The following is a 17,346-nucleotide window of genomic DNA, read 5'->3' as shown; positions in this document are numbered from 1 at the left end:
TTCCAGTAATTTTTACAGTGACTTCAATATATATATATATATCTTTTGTTCATAGTTTTACAAAAACATATTTCAGAGGCAGGAGGTACTATAGTAGTATTTATTTTTTTTGGTAAGTTACAAAGATGGAATATCTATTGGACTTGAAATAAAACAATTTAAAAAGTGTGGTGGCTAATGGATCTACTAGGTGTGCACAGTCCTGTTTTTCTAACAAAGCAAACTTAAAAAAAAAAAACAACAAACCAGAAAAAGTAGAAAGCATCAGAGCAAAACCCAAGGGTTTTTTTTTTAATTTAAAAAAAGAAAAGCTTAGTAAGAAAGAGCCTCAAAATTGCTGTGGAGCTTATTGTAGTATGACTTACAGTCCCAAGTACTCATAAGTTTAGGTTTTGCCAAGACACTTTAGTTAGAACAGTTCCATAAGATCTCATCTGCTGGGATGACTTGGAGTTGGAGCACATTTCCTGCACCAAATCAGCAGTCATGTTACTGTTGGCTACCAGTGTTCTTACACTGCCTGTCATAGGGATGAGCTACAGGCGATCTCTTCTTACAGACACTAGATGACAAATATCCATATTGAGTTATTTCTTTGAAAGGAGGGGAAACTTTCCATTCTTTCATTCCTTACTTATAAACAAGCTGATCACGTGAGGGTCACTTCACTAGACACCGATACACAAGACATGGAGAGCAACAAAATATAATAGTACTTTTATTAAAAAAGCAGCAGCAACCATCCCCATTCCTGATTCCCCTTCCAAGGAAATAGCAATTTCAAATCAAAACAATGCCAGATGGGAAGTGAAGAAATAGTAGATCCAATTTGCTGGAGACAGCACCATGGTGTTTTTCTGTTAGCACCTGGAAATCCTCATGCCCTAAAATGGGGATTAGCTTCACTGCTAATCCTGGGGAAAAGACCAACAGCTCCTAGTGTCTCCCACTGCAGCAGCAACCTCACTTCCATTTTATTAATGATCTTACAAAGTCTGGCACAAAGAAAGAGAAAGCCCCTGAGAAGGACTAGGAAAAGGAAGACTGAAGAGCATTTAAACTAAGATTGTCCATCTAATCAGGCTTTAGGCCAAACTGTCAAGATCGTTCACAGCAAGGGGGTGGTTTAGGACTCCCCTCTGCACCAGCCTCTCTATTCTACAGTTCATTCTTCAAGAGTCATCCAAAATGGGATAGCTTTTATCATGTGCACCTTTGTTACTCTACACAAGACTAACACTGTGTGTCAAAAATATTTTGTTTTATTATTTAATTGAAACAGAAGCTGACCAGGTTCCACCTCCATGAAAAAAAAAATCACATTTAAAATTGGTTACACTAACAGCCTCCAGTAACACTCAAACAGCACACTATCATCAAAATAAAAACCAAGATGTTCCAAAGAAATATCCATGTTGTCCCCAAAATATTTGTTACACAGAATACAATCAAGTTTACTGGTTATGACAATTCATAGAATTTCTGCAATGTTTTCTTGAGATGCGTACAGTTCACTGCTGCAGTGCATCAAATAGCACAGTGTGTCACATGCTATTTCTCCATAAAAAGGCCACTGGAATATCATCTGATTGTGAACCAGGTTGCAAACTGCTGCGCAAACACTCCCAAGAAAAGAAGTTTCCTGAAGATCTCACAGCTCATCTTTATCCCAGTCATCCAGATCCACATCACTGAGATCAATATCATCTTCAACAGGAAGCTGTGAAAAAGGGAAGGTTTTGAGCACATGTTTAGAAGTGCTTAACACTGGGACATCACTGACTTTGAAAGATGCTTACTTCATCCTGAGAGTAAAGTTCCCACCCGTCATCTCTTTCATTCATAAAAACTCAAAGTGTATTAAGCACAGGACAAGTGATCAGAGTTTAGACTAGAAGGTTGTTTTCTACTAATAAATACTCCAGATAGAGGCAAATACAGATAAACTATGTAACAAAGCTACTACCATATTCTATATTTTAATTCCATCTGAAGTAGATCAAAGGATTGTAGTAACTTTGTTTTTTACAGCAATGTTGAACCTTAAGAACATACTCAATCACTGTGTTATTACATGGCTTTACCTTACAAACTTTCTGACATTAAGACTTTGATGGTGAGGTCAGCCTATTGCAGAACCAAAGTCTCCACAAATGTTCAGGTCTTGAATGCATACACTACCACCTCCCTTACTCAGCATGGGTAGTAACAGGTTTCAGCCTCAAGGGATTCAGCTTTCAGATTACATCCTAACAGCTAGGCAGGAGTATCTGTCCACAATGTCAGATGATGAATCTGGCGTTTGGTCTGGTAGCAGGATTTAGGTAATGGGAAAACAAACACAACTTGCCACAATCTTTGAAGAACAAGACTTTTCACATTGCCAGTTCTTAGATACTCTATCCAGTCACTTCTGAACCTAGCAAATCACCAGTACTCTTAGAGATGGAGCACCTCTTACCTCACCATCTTTGCCATCCCAAGGTTCAACTGAATGAATTTTAGGGAAAGCTCCACCACCCACTGGTGCTGTAGAGCCACGACCAACAGACAGTTCCCTGAGAAAAAACCAAGTAAAAGTTAAATTTAAGAAATTTCTCTAGTCTCCATCCACCTGGAACAGTGCCTGCTTCAGATAAAAGGAAGTTAACTTTGAAATCTGCTTGCATCTTTTGAAGCAAGTCTAAACTGTCTGGAAGCAAAAGCTTTTCAATTTGAGAAGCAGAAAATGAAAGAGCCCTTAAAGCAGCATTGTGAATTTACAATTGGATCGAAAGAGACAAATTATGTGAGCTGCACTGTTTCGTATTTCAGCAGTGCTCCTTGTAACACTCATGAACAAACACAGCCCCTTTAACAGCATGTTGTGTATCACTTGAGGCAACTCCAAGAGGAGTCTATAATTCTAGTTTTGGAAGTCACCTGCAACTGTTACTTGAACTCCCTAGCAATCTTTTTTTTCAGTGAACTCTAAGCCTCCACAGGTTGCAATGGGTACAAGGTAACCAGCTTCTGGCTTTGAGACACCCCATCTTGCACTTGCTAGTTAAGCTTGCTCAAAAAGCCTAACATTAAAATCCAGAAGAGCTAATCCCTTTGCATTCTTTCAGAGGCAAATAAGACTGAATAAGCATTTCTCCCTAGGTGGAGTCTACAATTTTTATGCTCTTCTCAGTGCTTGTTTCCTTACTTTTGGTCAACACTGTTGAGACTGCCTATTAGATTACAAAAGCTGCACGCAGCGAGCCAAGTTAACAACCAGCTACACCAACTGTGATTGTACTGCTTCCTCTAGGCAGCACAGCTGAGCTGAAGTGTCAAGTAAGAGATTATTCCAGCAAGTATTGCTCTGTAGTAAGACAATACCAAACCAATTATCTAATGCAATATAAGCTGTTAAATTGGCTGTTGTGTCCCAGAAGCACCATCCACCCTCACGAGGAGAGGCTTCACTAAGATGGATTTTATAGACTAAGAGAATTTGCCATGTTTGAGAAAGGCAGACATTTCTCTCACATGCATTACTACAGACTGCTATTACTCTTCTTGTATCTGAATCCTATATTTTACTTGATGCAGTGAGAACCTTCCCTTTTTGGCATTGAGAAGAAAGTCTGATCACTTACACAGGTAAGAGAATATAGCACTGTTTCCATTAATCCAGCAGGAACAGGGTTCAATTAATGGCAAGGTGGGGAGAGACTATTTATTTCCTTTTGCAATTCTGACTGTCCTTTGCCATTCTCCAAGCAAGGACATGGAAATAACATGACTAATGTAAGCTGTCAAAGGCTCTTACACACCTTATGGCAGCTGACATTTTACTGAGAAGCAGAGTTCTCACCTCATTTTGACCATGCTTAAGTAACAGTTTAAGTTTAGCTGCTCTGTTTCAGTGCTGCTACTGCCTTCTGTCCTCCCCCCATTTCCGTTCCCCATTCAGTTTCTCAGCACTGGCTCTTGCCCAGCTACGCAAGAGGCAGTTTCAGGGACCCTGAGCTGAGCAGGGCGCTATGGACTTTTTGGATGGATTGCTTCAGCTCCCCCAATTAGTTTCAGATGCCAGGGGAATGGGAGGGTGGGAGGGGGAAGACAGGACCGGACCGAACCAGAAAGATAAACAGCAACATACAGAACCTCAAGAACCTCAGCAGCACCCATTTAGATTCCCAAACCAAGAACTTCCCAATTACCAGTCAGAATGCACCATTTGAATTAAATACTATTGATTACCAAATCCCATTAATTTCTTGGGCTACCAGAGAACTAGAATTTTTCAAGATCAAAGCTCACCTCTGTTTTCAAACCATTTTCAAAAGTTGTGCTAAAACTACCATTTAAGTCTAAATGTCCAATTTCTTAATTCTGTCCACCACAAAAAGGTGGAGACTGCTTTATTAGTTGCAATCCTCACCAAAATCATTCCCATACTCCAGTGAATGCTCGTTGTCTTAATTCTCTTAATGTGCAAGTCTTGTCTGATCCCAGAGAGCCTGATTTTGGTCTAAAGACTCACAGCCCCAGTTACAGAAAGACTTAAGTCACTTAAAGATTTCATACCTGAGAAACTCATTAATCCCTTGCTCACTGAATGATCCTTTCAGAAGGGCAAATTTCATCTTCCGAGCATTAACAGCTGCCATTGCTGGATACCCAAAGCCTCCAATCCCCAAAGAGCTCTCAAGATCTGACTGAGCACCTGCTTCTGTCCACAGCCACCTTGAGGAAAAGGTGAAATAGAAAATGAATAATTAGGATAGGCACTACAATCATTTTGAAGTCACACAGATCCTGCAACCCTGCAGAGTGTTCAAGCTGGGCTCTGAACTGCCCTTGACAGCGTCAACTGTTATTGAAGTCAGCAGGGAATAGCAGGGGCCCAGTCTTGAACCATGTAACAGAAGAAAGCCCCTCCTGAACAGCACCTCTAGGCCAGCCCCATGCTCACAGCCACTGAAAGCTGGATCAGAAGAACAGCTGTGAAAGACAGTCCAGGGAAAGAACTATGTTATCAATCCGAACAAATTGCTGCACTTCGGCCTATATTAAGCAAGGTTTAAAATGGCTCAAGTCACAGATCTAAATATGACAGAGTACTGCCCAAATCCCGCTGTAGAGGATTTCTGGCCAAAGACTGCAAGACCAATATTTCACTCAGTATTAGTTCCTCACTAGTCAGGTCTTGGTTCCTCTAGATCTTAGCAAGTCCCCTGAGGAACCTCTGGAATCAGCCATTCTCAGCATTTCCCCCCAAGCTTTCATGCCATTTTGCTCCCTTTTCACAGCAGTCAATGTGTCAGAACAACTCTCACTTCCCAGAGAAGTCCCAGAGATCCTAACCTCCCCTTGAGAGGAGGAGAAAAGGCAAAGCCAGCTGGCCTGCTTCTTTGAGAACAGGAAATTTGTTAATAAACTGCAATTTACGTTTTTTTGAGAATTCAATAGTCGTACTGGCAGACTCACCCACCAGCAAAAGACTCTAAAAGAAACTGGATAAATACTGCCCTAAAATATTTTAGCATTCAGGACAAAAGTAAGATATGCTTAATCTGATCTCATTAATGCTCGGATATCACTTGTAAATGCAGGATTTGAGAGGTGGATGAAGAGCAAAAAAAATCAGCAGTTTATTCTAAAGGCACAGCATGCCCTCCCGCAGTACAGTTAGTGAAATACCAAGATATACTATCTTGAACAAGGAACAACTCTTATCTGCAGATAAATCACTATCATACAAATTCTATCCAATTGCCTCCAAAAACGCTCACATCTTTTCCAAGAAGACCAGTCTACAATGACACTTACCCCCACATTTTCTTTTTGTATTTTTCAGCCATTTTTAACATGACATCCAGGTAAGAATTCCTCCCTGAAGCTCCTGTTTGTTAGACAGAATTGGACAAGTTAAAACACACAACTACATGCGTTAAGTGACAAATTCATACAGAAGTCTGCTTGCTTGCATGTCTACCTGTGTCAAGAATATGAGGCAGGACAGAAATGATGCAGAGCTGATGAGCATCACAGGTACTCTTCAGAACATCTTCACTAATTATCTAGAAGAAAGTGGCAGACTGTCAATGAGAGTAAGACTTGGTTACCCAGCTATGACTGCACTTCCCTCCAGCAGCCTATCAACTCCATCCTACAAGGTAACAGGCATTGAAACAACTTGACGCAAAAGCTTACAAGCCTCTCCTACTTCACCGGTCCCCCAACACAAGACCAATTACAAAGAGTTCACAAAGTCTTCTGTTGGGACTTGCAGCAACAGGAAAGTAAGCAGTACCAAATAAGGCTTACAGAGAGCACACAGTAAGATGTCACTTCTTGGTCAAAATCACCGTCCTTGGACCAGGGCTGGAAACGGCACACCCAGACCTATGCATATGCCTGTACATTTCATTCATGCTACTGCTAGCATAAGGAGAGCCAGCAGGGTGCAGCATTTGCTGAAGATAAGGCTATTTAATTGACATTAAACAGAGCAGTACCAGTTGTGTGATCTACCTTAAAAAGGAATCAATCCATTTCTCTATGAGTGGTCTCCAAACTTTGATTGTGCACCACTACCAGTAAAAAAATTTCTATGTACACAGCCCCAATATATGTATATTAATTATATACATGTACTACTGTACTCACATTATGTACATTATAAGGCATACAGAAAATAGACATTTTAAAAGGATGACATTAAAACCACAATTTTAAAATATCTTTTTTAAATTTATTAATGGTACAAATTTTTTTTCTTCCTGCACCCCAATGGATTGTCTTGCATGCACTCCACTTTAGAGACAACTGCTCACCATTTCAAATCTACGGACATAAAGCTGAAACCAGATGTCACCATACAGAGTGGAGGGCTTTTTGGACTACAAGCAAGACTGGTCATCATGCAACTTCTAATGGATGGCTTACAAATGACAAAACCCTGCCCTCTTGTTGTAAGAAAAAAGATGGGGCACAGAACCCAACCTTTTCACTAGTTCCTCAAAAGAAGATTCAGGCAGCCCGGTGCAATCCTGTCAGTGCCTTCACTGTATCAGTTCTGGTAATCTTTCAGTCAACAACAAATTCACAGTAAAAATTAAGTAACAGAAAGCTGAATGATCAGACTTGTCATCCTTGGCATTCTGCTGCAGAACAGTGTGCAAGCAGCACACTTCAGCTGTTTTATTTACAGTTAATATAGTCCCGTAAAAACTGCTGCAAAGGATATGATGGAAAAGCAACTTGAGAAAATTATGTAGAAGTACCTCCAGGAGCTCAGGTGGTGGGGCATTATCAGAAAACAGATCCAGAGCATGAGCAACGATATCAGACCTAGTTCTGCCACCATCATAATCAACAGGGTCTTCTCCTTTCTGGAAGATTTTAATTGTGGGAAATCCACGAATCTGCAAGACAAGTTTAAGCCATCAGCTCAAATAATTCTGAGTATTTATGGTGGAAGTTACCTGCTACTCTGATGTGTTCTAGATTAAGAGAAAGGGAAGAGATTTAACATCTACGTGAATGAAGTCTCACAGCACCTTATGACTGAACTGGAACAATTTTGTAGCTCCCTACTCCTGCAACAATTCAAAACAAAGCTCACATATGCTGAAACACTGTTTCAAGTTTTAGGCCTGATGAATCAGCAATAGTTTCATCTCAGTTTAGATGCACCAAGCACTGCAGGTTTCAGTACCAGGAGGACTATCTTAACTTTTTGTATTTCTTAGCCATTAGTTTCCCAATTTGTCTGTGGGGAGACAGCACTGTGCCTACATGGCAACAAATGGATCTTAAGCTTCCTCTGCTACCCTTCCAGTAAAATTAGCTCAGTCTTCCTGCTGACTGCCAGCCATGTGCGCTTACAGGGAAACAAACTAGCACACTAAGTTCCCTGTACTGTATTAAAAATTAAAGAATATCAGTCCACTTTGGGCCCACAGCATAGCTGATCTGGGCAGCTAATATTGTCAGAGTGATCCCTGATAACTGGCTCCAAGATGTACAGGTACATGTGTGTTCTGGAGATGCCCAGCCAGCATACAAACAGTCTGAAAGGAGAGACCTCTCACTTCAGATGATAAAGCTATACAAGACCTTATGGAAATAAACATCCGTTTTCATCAGCAACATCCAGATTTATCCCTTTCCTCTCACCCCATTTATTTATATTGTTACTGACATTCAGGAATGAATTATTTGTGGAAAACTGGTATGGGTCACTTAACATTACTTTTAGCACAAACATCTAAGCGGTACCAGATTAAGGAACAGTTCAGTAAGCATTAAAGGGAAATTTGACTTACTATAGATGGAAAGGAAATTGTGACCACTGCAAAGCACACTCACCCCATATCGGCTTGCCAGCATCTGATTGACTGTTGCATCTACTGCAGCCAGCTTTACTTTTCCCTTTGTTTGTTCCTTCACCTCAGTGGCAGCAGCTGCCCATTCTGGCTCCAGGCTGAAAAACAAGGAGTATGAGTGCTCTAAGCTCTCTTAGAGCTAGCAAAAGTATACCACATTCCAACATTATGTAGCATACTCCACTCAGGAAAAAAAAAAGTCTCTGCAGAGAATGACAGCTATAAGGGTTATTCCAAATGAGACTGAAGTCCTGCATCTGAAGGAATGGAAAGGTTAATATAACTTCTGGATCTTATTCACACTGGTAACTGGGAATTTTACTGCTAAGGAAGAGTGCAGCCAGAGCAGCACCAAGGTCCTCTGAGCAGGAGAAGCCCACACAGTTTTGTTAAAACACCTCATGGAAAACCCCACTTCTAATAGACCAGAGATGCAAGGTCCCTTTTAGGGGATTAAGGGTATTGCACAAAAACGAGCACTAACAGGAACTGAATTGTCAAAGAAAAGCCTCATTTACTTTTTGCAGTGCCCACACCATGGGGCATAAAACTCCACCATCCACACATCGTCACTATTTATGACGTTCTTATCAAAGCTGTCATCAGTCAGCTCAATCACATCCTTCTTATCTCCACCTCCGCTCTCTCGGCTCTGTAAGAAACAAACAGACCCTCGCATAAGTAACCAAAATTGGTTTCCCACACAAGCCATCGCCTGTGTGTCATGTTGTACCAAATGGTCTTTATTTGAATGAGATACAAAACAGGCAGTGTTAGGTCATACAACTTTCCCATTTTAGAACTGACAATACACACAGCCTACTCCCACAGCACTTTCAAGAAACAGCAAGTGAACCTTCTCTTAAAAAAAAGAAGAAAAAGAAAAATCAGGTCAAACTGACTAACAAGAAGATGTGGAAATACTTCCCCAGCTCTTCATGCTCTGATCTGTCTGAGAACAAAGCACTCTCCAACCCCCCCACCCTGCTGTGCCCTGGTTTTCAGGCAAAACAAACGTGTGAGCGCAATACACACTACAGGGTACAGTCCACCCAGGTCTTCTATCTGGCCAACCTGAGGATGTCAGAGTGTACTTGCTCCATGATTGAGAAACAGTAGTAGGAGCCAGAAGCTTTTCCCTTACCTTCAGGGAGAAATCCAGCAAGCCAACTTAAGAACACTACCAAATTAAAAATACCTCATCCATCTAGCTTAGACTAGGACTAGGCAAATGGTACCTCAACCAGTTGGAGAATGTGGCTAACAGGGACCTCAAAGTTCAAAGGGAAAGGCAAAGTCTTGCACCTGAGGAAGAATAACCCCATGGATCAGTACATGTTGGGGACTGACGAGCTGGAAAGCAGCTTTTCAGAGAGGGTCCTGGTGGACAAGTTGAACATGAGCCAGCAATGCACCGCTGTGGCAAAGGCAGCCAACAGCCTCCTGAGCTGCTTTAGGCTGCGTTGCCAGCAGGTCTGGGGAGGTGATCTTTCCCTCTGCTCAGCACTGTGTGAAACATCTGGAGTGCTGCGTCCAGTTCTGGGCTCCCCAGCTATAAGAGACACACACACTGGAGCAAGTCCAGCCAAGGGTCAAAGCCAATTAAGGGCTTTGAGCATCTGACATACAATGAGAGGTTGTGAAAGCTGGGATTGCTCAGCTGGAAAAAGAGAAGGCTCAGTGTGGATCCTATCCACATATATAAATACCTGAGTGGAGGGGAGTAAAGAAAACAAGGGCAGACTCTTCTCTGCAATGCCCAGTGGCAGGACAAAAAGTAAGGGCCTAAGTTGAAATACATTTCATTTAAACATAACAGAAAACTTTTCTATTGTAAGAGTGGTCAAACACTGGAAGAGGTTACCCAAAGAGCACAGTCTGCATGGAGCCTCAGTCCTTGGAGATACTCACAACTTGATGGGACATAGCCCTGAGCAATCTGTCCTGGTTGACCCTGCACTGGGCAGGGGGCTGGACTAGCCAGCCTCCAGAGGTCCCTTACAACCTCAACTATTCTGTGAACAGTCAGGAGCACAAGCTGTGATCTCCTGTACAGGACAGTCTCCAGTTGAAAACAAACCCACACGTTCCCTCAGATACCTGTTTCCCAGAACTATATCCTCCACTTCTGCCACTAAGACGGTCTTTCACCAGGGACCGAAGAGCACTTAGAGCAGCATCAACAATGGCATCACTTGTCCTGCCACCTGCAATGCAGCAAAATGAGTGTTTAAAGCATCAAAAGGCTAATTTAAGGTAGGCCCCTGACTTAATTACTGTCCTGGTTTTGGCTGGGACAGAGTTAATTTTCTTCCTAGTAGCTGGTATAGTGCTGTGGTTTGGATTTTAGTATGAGAACAATGTTCATAATATGCTGATGGTTTGGCTGTTGCTAAGTGGTGTTTACACTGGTCAAGGACTTTTCAGCTTCCCATGCTCTGCCAGGTGCACAAGAAGCTGGGAGGGGGCACAGCCAGGACAGTTGATCCAAACTGACCAAACGGCTATTCCATACCGTATGACATCATGCTCAGTATATAAACTGGGGGGAGTTGGCCGGGGGGTAGAGGTTGCTGCTCAGGGACTGGCTGGGCATCAGTCGGCAGGTGGTGAGCGGCTGTATTTTCCCCCCCTTGGGTTTTGTTCCTCTCTCGCTCTTGTTGTTTTCCTTCTCATTACAATTTTGTGTGTGTGTTCCAATTATTCAACTGTTCTTATCTCAACCCATGAGTTTTCTTACTTTTGCCCTTCCAATTCTCTCCCCCATCCCACCGGGGGGGAGGGTGAGCAAGCAACTGTGTAATACTTAATTGCCAACTGGGGCTAAACCACAACAATTACAAACTTAATACTCCCTCACCCTAAGGATTTTTCAGGAAAAGCAGGGCTGGGCTATGAGTGATATGGTACTAGTGGTGGGACATCACTGACTTAAATACAAACAGCAGGATTGACTTCACTTTTTAACTAACCGCCTTATTTGATGAGGTGACTGTGGCAAGCTCCCAGTAAACAGGAAGAAAGGAACAATTCTTTGGAACTACCTATCAACCTCCACAAACTACAAACTGCAGGTGGGACTGTTAGCCCACACTAAGACATGCACAATTTGGTCAAACAAGTCCCACGCATCTGTGTCTCAGTTACTACAAGCACTAGATAGGAAGGAAACAGCACACAAGACAGCATTAACAGCTACCATAATTACTGTATTCAGGGAAGTTTTTAGATGTGCAACACGTGAAAGAGCATCACATTTACCCTGATAATCCTCTGCTTTGTTTTTGTTGGCTCCAAATATCTTGATAGTTGGAAACCCTCTGACTCCATACTGTCCACCCAAGGACTGATGCTTATCTGCATCTACTGCACCTACTTTCACTACACCCTGTGGAAATAAAAACAAAAACTAAGACAAGACCTCTACAGTGATTTAACACATTGTATACTCTGTGCATATGGGGGGAGGGGAGGAAGTCATTAGGAGGGTAAGAAAACAGTCAGCAGAAGAGAGGCGTTATCCCCTGAAAAGCATTAAACTACAGAACACCATATATGTCCATTTCTTTCTTCATCCTGAGAAACTAAGTTTTAAATTGTTTGGGGGTTGGTTTTTTTTGGTTGAGTTTTTTGTTTGTTAGCTTGTTTTTTGTTTGTTTTTTTCTTAAGAAAGGGAATATCTTTTACATAGGCAAGAATTCAGCAAATCACTACATGACCAAATTTTCTGTAATTAAAGAAATACTCATCACCAACAGCTTACAAAGCTGTGTTCATATATTCAGTTCACGCTGTTCCTGTACTTCAGAGGCAGGTGACAGGATGGTGAGGAAGAAAAGAGAAACATGCTATTTTGGGGGATGGCTGGATTCTAATGTCTTCTGGTGCTGTTAAAAGCAGCCCTGGAAAACAGTAATGGGAATTCATAGGGACAGAATTGACTTGCTTCCTCTACAATTCAATAACTTCTTTTAAAAAAAGAAAAAACCCACAAAAATCCTGACTTTAAGTGTCTCTGGCCACTTCTCTGGCTGGACAAATATGACTAAAGTGATATGGTTTTGGGGACCAAACCCCACCTCCATGTTCCCAAGCCAAATGACAAACTGTCCTCAATCCACTACCACAAGCACATTTGAAAGGTTAAACTTACTTTTAATGCTGTTGCTGCTTTCTTCCACTCAGGGGTTAGTCTTTGACAATGACCACACCTTTTAGAAAAACAACCAACACAGTAACTGTCATTCAGATCTAACAACTGTTTCGAAGTACAGAGTGCCCTTTTTGGGTTTGCAATTACAGAACAGCTGCTTGCAGCAAACTGTGTGAGACTTAAGGTCTACTCATGGAAAGGGGAAGAGGCTATGCCACAACATCACATCATCACTCAGACTTCAGAAGAAAAACCTCCACATGTATTATATAAGTGCACACACACCCACACATATATATACACACACACCTCAAAAGCTACCTGGCTTTCCTAACAGAGGCAAACATGAGCACCAAAACCCAGATTTGCACACTAGTCTGCTTGTTGCAAGCTAAAATGGACCTGTGATGAGGCCTGAAAAAATTGTTCTAGAGGTAACTTCTTAGCTAGCAAGAATTTGTGGCACAACATCTCCTGGAGGTGTCTGCAGGAGAAAACCAACAGTTGAGTGGCAACTAGTGTATAAACACAGCATCACAAGTCTGTAGGGGAAGAGGAGCTGCCAATTATACCTGTTCTACACTTTATTGCCATTGTTCAATAAACCTGCCTGTTGCTTGTAAAGCTGCAACAACACTAGAAGAGGCATAGCAAGCTTTCCCCTAAACCTCTCAGTCCAGACAGTCAGGCTGTTGCAATGAAAGGCCCCCTTCTCCAGAACACGGAGCTTTGGATGGCAACAGCACAGAGGATTTGTGCAAAGATGGAATATACATCACCAGAGTTTATGTGGAAGATGAAATAGACCCCATGCTCTGGACATGAGCAGGACAGGAGATAGAGGTGCAAAATTAAGATGCACAAAGCTAGTATTTTTCAATGGAAACTGGAAATTCTAAGTGTGAATTCAGATTTATGCTTTCACATCAGAATCAGGTTCTGAAAGACAAGTGAGGGGCCTTCTCACTTATCTATTGTACTTTGATTAGTCATTTTTAATACTGATTTCAGTAGAAAAATTGAAGTAGTAAAATGGTATATAAGGTTTTGTTGTTAGACCCTATTTGCCAACTTGAAAGCAATTCCTGCCTTTTTCCCCAGTGAGGATATTTAAAATCGGAATCCCAACTGCAGCTGTTTTGCTAGTCATGAGGCTATCAAACTGACAGCTGTACTGCCAACAACTGAATGAAACCCTGGACTGATCAGTAGCAGATTCCTATGCTGCTCCTGCAAGATAAGAGCAAACCTGTACACAGCTGTAGTTCTTACCATGGGGCGTAGAACTCCACAAGCCACAGGCTCTCACTCTGAATGACCTCCTTGTTGAAGTTAGTTGGTGTTAGCTCTATCACATCATCACTGGCTGAATACAAACTGTTAACTGCCAGGAATAATGTGCAGCTCACTGTGCCTAGAACAAAAAGCAAAGTAATCAGCACTCCTGCAGAACATTTATGGCTCTCCTGTTGCCATGGCTAAGTCATCTCCCTTCCCACCACAAATCATCAGGAAAAAAGAGAAAAGGATTCCGGCTTGATGAGAGAAAAAGGAAGTTAAGGCAACATATATGTATTCCCTCCCCACTTAAATCACGGTTCTACAGGATCATGTAATATATTTTCTGTGCCTAAAGCTAGCTGGAGTTATGCCACTCATGCTATGGCTCTCCAGAGAGCATTTTGTCAAAGCTGCAATCCTAACTACAACTGGTACCAGACCAGCAGAACTTCCACAGGGGAGCCCCACCATCAGCTACATTTTCTTTCAGTTCTTTCTCATAGGAACTCCTAAGCCAGTTGCCCATACCTCTTGCACAGCAGGTACTCAAACATATCTTTCACAGAATCACATAGTGCAGGACTGTCCCAACTAGTCTTAGTACAGTTACACTGCCTTTAGGACCAGCACTTGATGCACTGGTAGTGTAAGGAGCTCCTTCATGCTTGCTCATGAGGATCTTAATCTACCATTGATTTGTCTCTCTAGCAACAGACTGAAGAACAACAGCTAAATCTCTCTGGTTAACAACTCAAGCACTCTTAGAAAGCTAAAAAAAATATTAGAAGGTACAAGGAAATTGCTTTCTCTTAGGAAAGACATCATGCTTCTGGTCACTTCTGGATGTTATTATTGCTTGAGACTTTGCACGTAAAACCTCATAATCCCTCCTCCTACCTAGTCAGGAGATTACGAGATGACTTGATGAAAGATGACAAGCATCTCTGTAACAAAATCCACATAGCAAGAGACTTTTCTTAATCCACCAAATACAGAGGGAAGTAAGAGCTCAGACACTGAAGTCAGAACTAAGCAAAAAATAGTTAGCTTTGCTGCGAGTGATTAATAACTTGACTAGGAAGCTGCACATTCTCTCTTAAGACTGAATGCGAGAGGAAGATACAGTTCAGTGATGCAGAAACTCTACAGCACATGGTACACAGACTGCACGGCATCACCTACGCTTTATCAGTCCCGCTCAAAAAAGGCCAGTTTCATTACACCTATTCTGCAGGTGAGAGAAGCTGACAGAAACAACATCTTCCAGGTTACTCAACCAGAGGTCAGGACTGAATTGCCACACCGCAACCCAGCACCCTATCCATCGCACCACTCCCCCTCCTAACGGCTTCTCCTAGCCCTAGGACCCAACCCCTTTCTTTTGGGGTGATCCTAGTTGGTTTCCACCACCAGATTTACACACTAGATTGGTGCTCTCCCTACAGTATGCCCACACACAAGCAACATTCATCAGCACTGATCAACTGACTTCCAAGGCAATCCGTGGCTGTCACAGCATGTTACAGTGACCTACAGTACCAGCTGCCGCTGGGGTAGAGTAAGAAAACAAGGATGCAAAAAGCTACTTGAATGTTACAGCCACTCTCAAGAGAGAAACCCTTCTCTAGATGGAATGAGACCATTAAATTGAAATCAGCATATTTTGGCATCACCTAAAGATATCTGTGGCAGAATATATTCAGAAGCTGAACAGAGTTCACTCAGCCATTTCTGTCACTTCAAATAGAGAAGTTCTAGCCTATGCAAAAACACCTGCTAAAGCAAACTCACAAAGCAGATGGTGAAATTTACCTAGTCACATATCACTGCATTTTTTTTTTTAAACTATGACTCATGAACTGGTGGCATAATTTTCCTTTCTATAGTGAAATATTCAAGGTTTAATTCATCTTTAGCAAATAAAAAGATCATTTTCCTACAAGCACCTAAGCCAGGAAAATGCAAATCTGTCCTTGATATTAAGGAAAAAAAAAAAATCTCAGATAATCTGATTTCAGAAGTTGTTTTCTAACTTAAGTGTATTACATAGACAGGAGCATTGTTAAACCAACTAAGGCAGCTCCATGCTGGTATTACTAGTCCTCATCGAAAAAACAAAGTTGTAATTCTGAAGAGCTGTGAAGAAAAGCTTTTGCTACGGGATAATGATTCTGTAAACTTCCTCCTTAAAACACCCGCACCTCCTGCAGCGGAGCTCGGTGTGCTGAAGCTCACGCAGCCCTGCACGTGTGCGCTCGGGGAGCCAGAGCCTCGCAGCGTTAGCTGCGCCCCCGGTATCTCTACACAGGGGTCCGAGCGGGACTACTTAGCAGCTTTATCGTTTATTCAGCACAGAAGACGCAGCAGCAGTGGGAGGGGAAGAGGAAGTACAATTCCCCACGGACTCCTCCTTTTGTCTTCAGTCATCACTTTCTTACTGCCCTTACAGCACTAGATCCCAGGGCAGGGAGCCAGGCAAGTAAAATATCACCGCTTACTAGAAACCGAAGCGGGTGGTTTTTTTTTCATTAGGGTGAGAGACAGCCCCATTTTCTTTAATCTTTTTGTTGCTGCGATCTTTAGGCCGTCTACCTGCGCCCCGGTAACGCACCGAGCAATGGGGGGCGGCGCGGGGGGCGTCCCCCCCCCGCCCAGGCGGCACAGCGGCTCGGACCGGCAATGGCCGAAACGCGACTGCGGGCGCTCCCCCCACTCCACGAGCCACCCTCCCCGCCGCCGGCCACCCCGGAGAGCAGCCCGCGCGGCCTAGAGCCCTCGCCCCTCCCCGACCGGGAGACGGGCGCACGGCGGCTCCGAGCCCGTCCCCAGCGGCCGCTCGCTCAGCCCGGCGCCCAGCCCCCCGCCCCCGCCCCGGCGGACCCACACCCCCGCAGGGCCCGGAAAGGGGGAAGCCGTGACCCGCCGGCCGCGCACTGCCCGGGCCCCCGTCCCCTCCGCGGCCGCCCCGCCGCCCGCGGCGCCTACCCCACCAGAGACGGCCCGCAGCACGCGCCCCCATGGCTGCGCCCCGCTCCCTCGGCCGCCGCTACTACAGCCCGCCCGCCCCGCCCCCTGCCCACGCGCCGCGCGTTCCCCGCCGTGGCCGCCGCCCATTGGCGGCGCCGGCGCTCGCGCACTGGCATAGCCAATGGGGGGCGGCCGCGTCAGTCGCTGCGGGGCGCGGGTGGCCGGAGGAGGCTCTGAGGGGCGGAGAAGGAGGAGGGTGGCGGGGCCAGGCCTGGCCCGGCGGGCCGGGGCCGGGGCCGGGGCCGGGGCCGGGGCCGAAGCCGAAGCCGAAGCCGAAGCCGAAGCCGAAGCCGAAGCCGAAGCGGTGTCCTGGGCTGGAGCTGGAGTTGCCGAGGGCAGGAGGGTGGCGGAGGTGTACCTGGTGAGCGTTGTCAATGGGCTGCCCCCCGGAAAACACGCTCTCAGCCTGCTTCTAGCAGCTTCCCAGGGAAACCGGAGTGCCCTCAGCCACTCCCTGCCTCACAGCGCTGGGGGCTGCCTGGGCCTGGGCTGAAGCCCACGCAGGCCTTCAAGGAGAAG

The 17,346-nt window shown here is 44.1% G+C and overlaps 1 protein-coding gene across 1 annotated transcript; it reads right to left on the bottom strand.

Moving 5' to 3' along the window:
• Nucleotides 1-690: 690 nt before the first annotated feature.
• Nucleotides 691-16,866, bottom strand: PDIA6 (protein disulfide isomerase family A member 6). The gene is made up of 13 exons (XM_072858607.1): nucleotides 16,786-16,866; nucleotides 13,792-13,933; nucleotides 12,520-12,577; nucleotides 11,628-11,754; nucleotides 10,467-10,573; nucleotides 8,885-9,018; nucleotides 8,350-8,464; nucleotides 7,263-7,403; nucleotides 5,972-6,056; nucleotides 5,806-5,878; nucleotides 4,561-4,719; nucleotides 2,462-2,558; nucleotides 691-1,720 (listed from the first exon to the last, which is right to left on the bottom strand). The coding sequence occupies exons 1-13, from the start codon at nucleotides 16,817-16,819 to the stop codon at nucleotides 1,652-1,654; spliced, it is 1,341 nt and encodes a 446-aa protein (XP_072714708.1). The 5' UTR covers nucleotides 16,820-16,866; the 3' UTR covers nucleotides 691-1,651.
• Nucleotides 16,867-17,346: the final 480 nt, after the last annotated feature.

This window comes from Ciconia boyciana, chromosome 3, assembly GCF_034638445.1.
Source record: "Ciconia boyciana chromosome 3, ASM3463844v1, whole genome shotgun sequence".
Lineage (NCBI taxonomy): Eukaryota > Metazoa > Chordata > Aves > Ciconiiformes > Ciconiidae > Ciconia > Ciconia boyciana.
This window is presented reverse-complemented; position numbering and strand designations above follow the sequence as displayed.

Excerpts from the sequence above, each read along its gene's own strand:
- PDIA6 (XM_072858607.1), bottom strand. The coding sequence starts at position 16,819 with ATGGGGGCGCGTGCTGCGGGCCGTCTCTGGTGGG. Across the intron at positions 11,755-12,519 it reads AAGCAGCAACAGCATTAAAA|GGTGTAGTGAAAGTAGGTGC; the intron begins GTAAGTTTAACC and ends TTATTTCCACAG. Across the intron at positions 1,721-2,461 it reads GGGATGGCAAAGATGGTGAG|CTTCCTGTTGAAGATGATAT; the intron begins GTAAGAGGTGCT and ends CCTTTTTCACAG.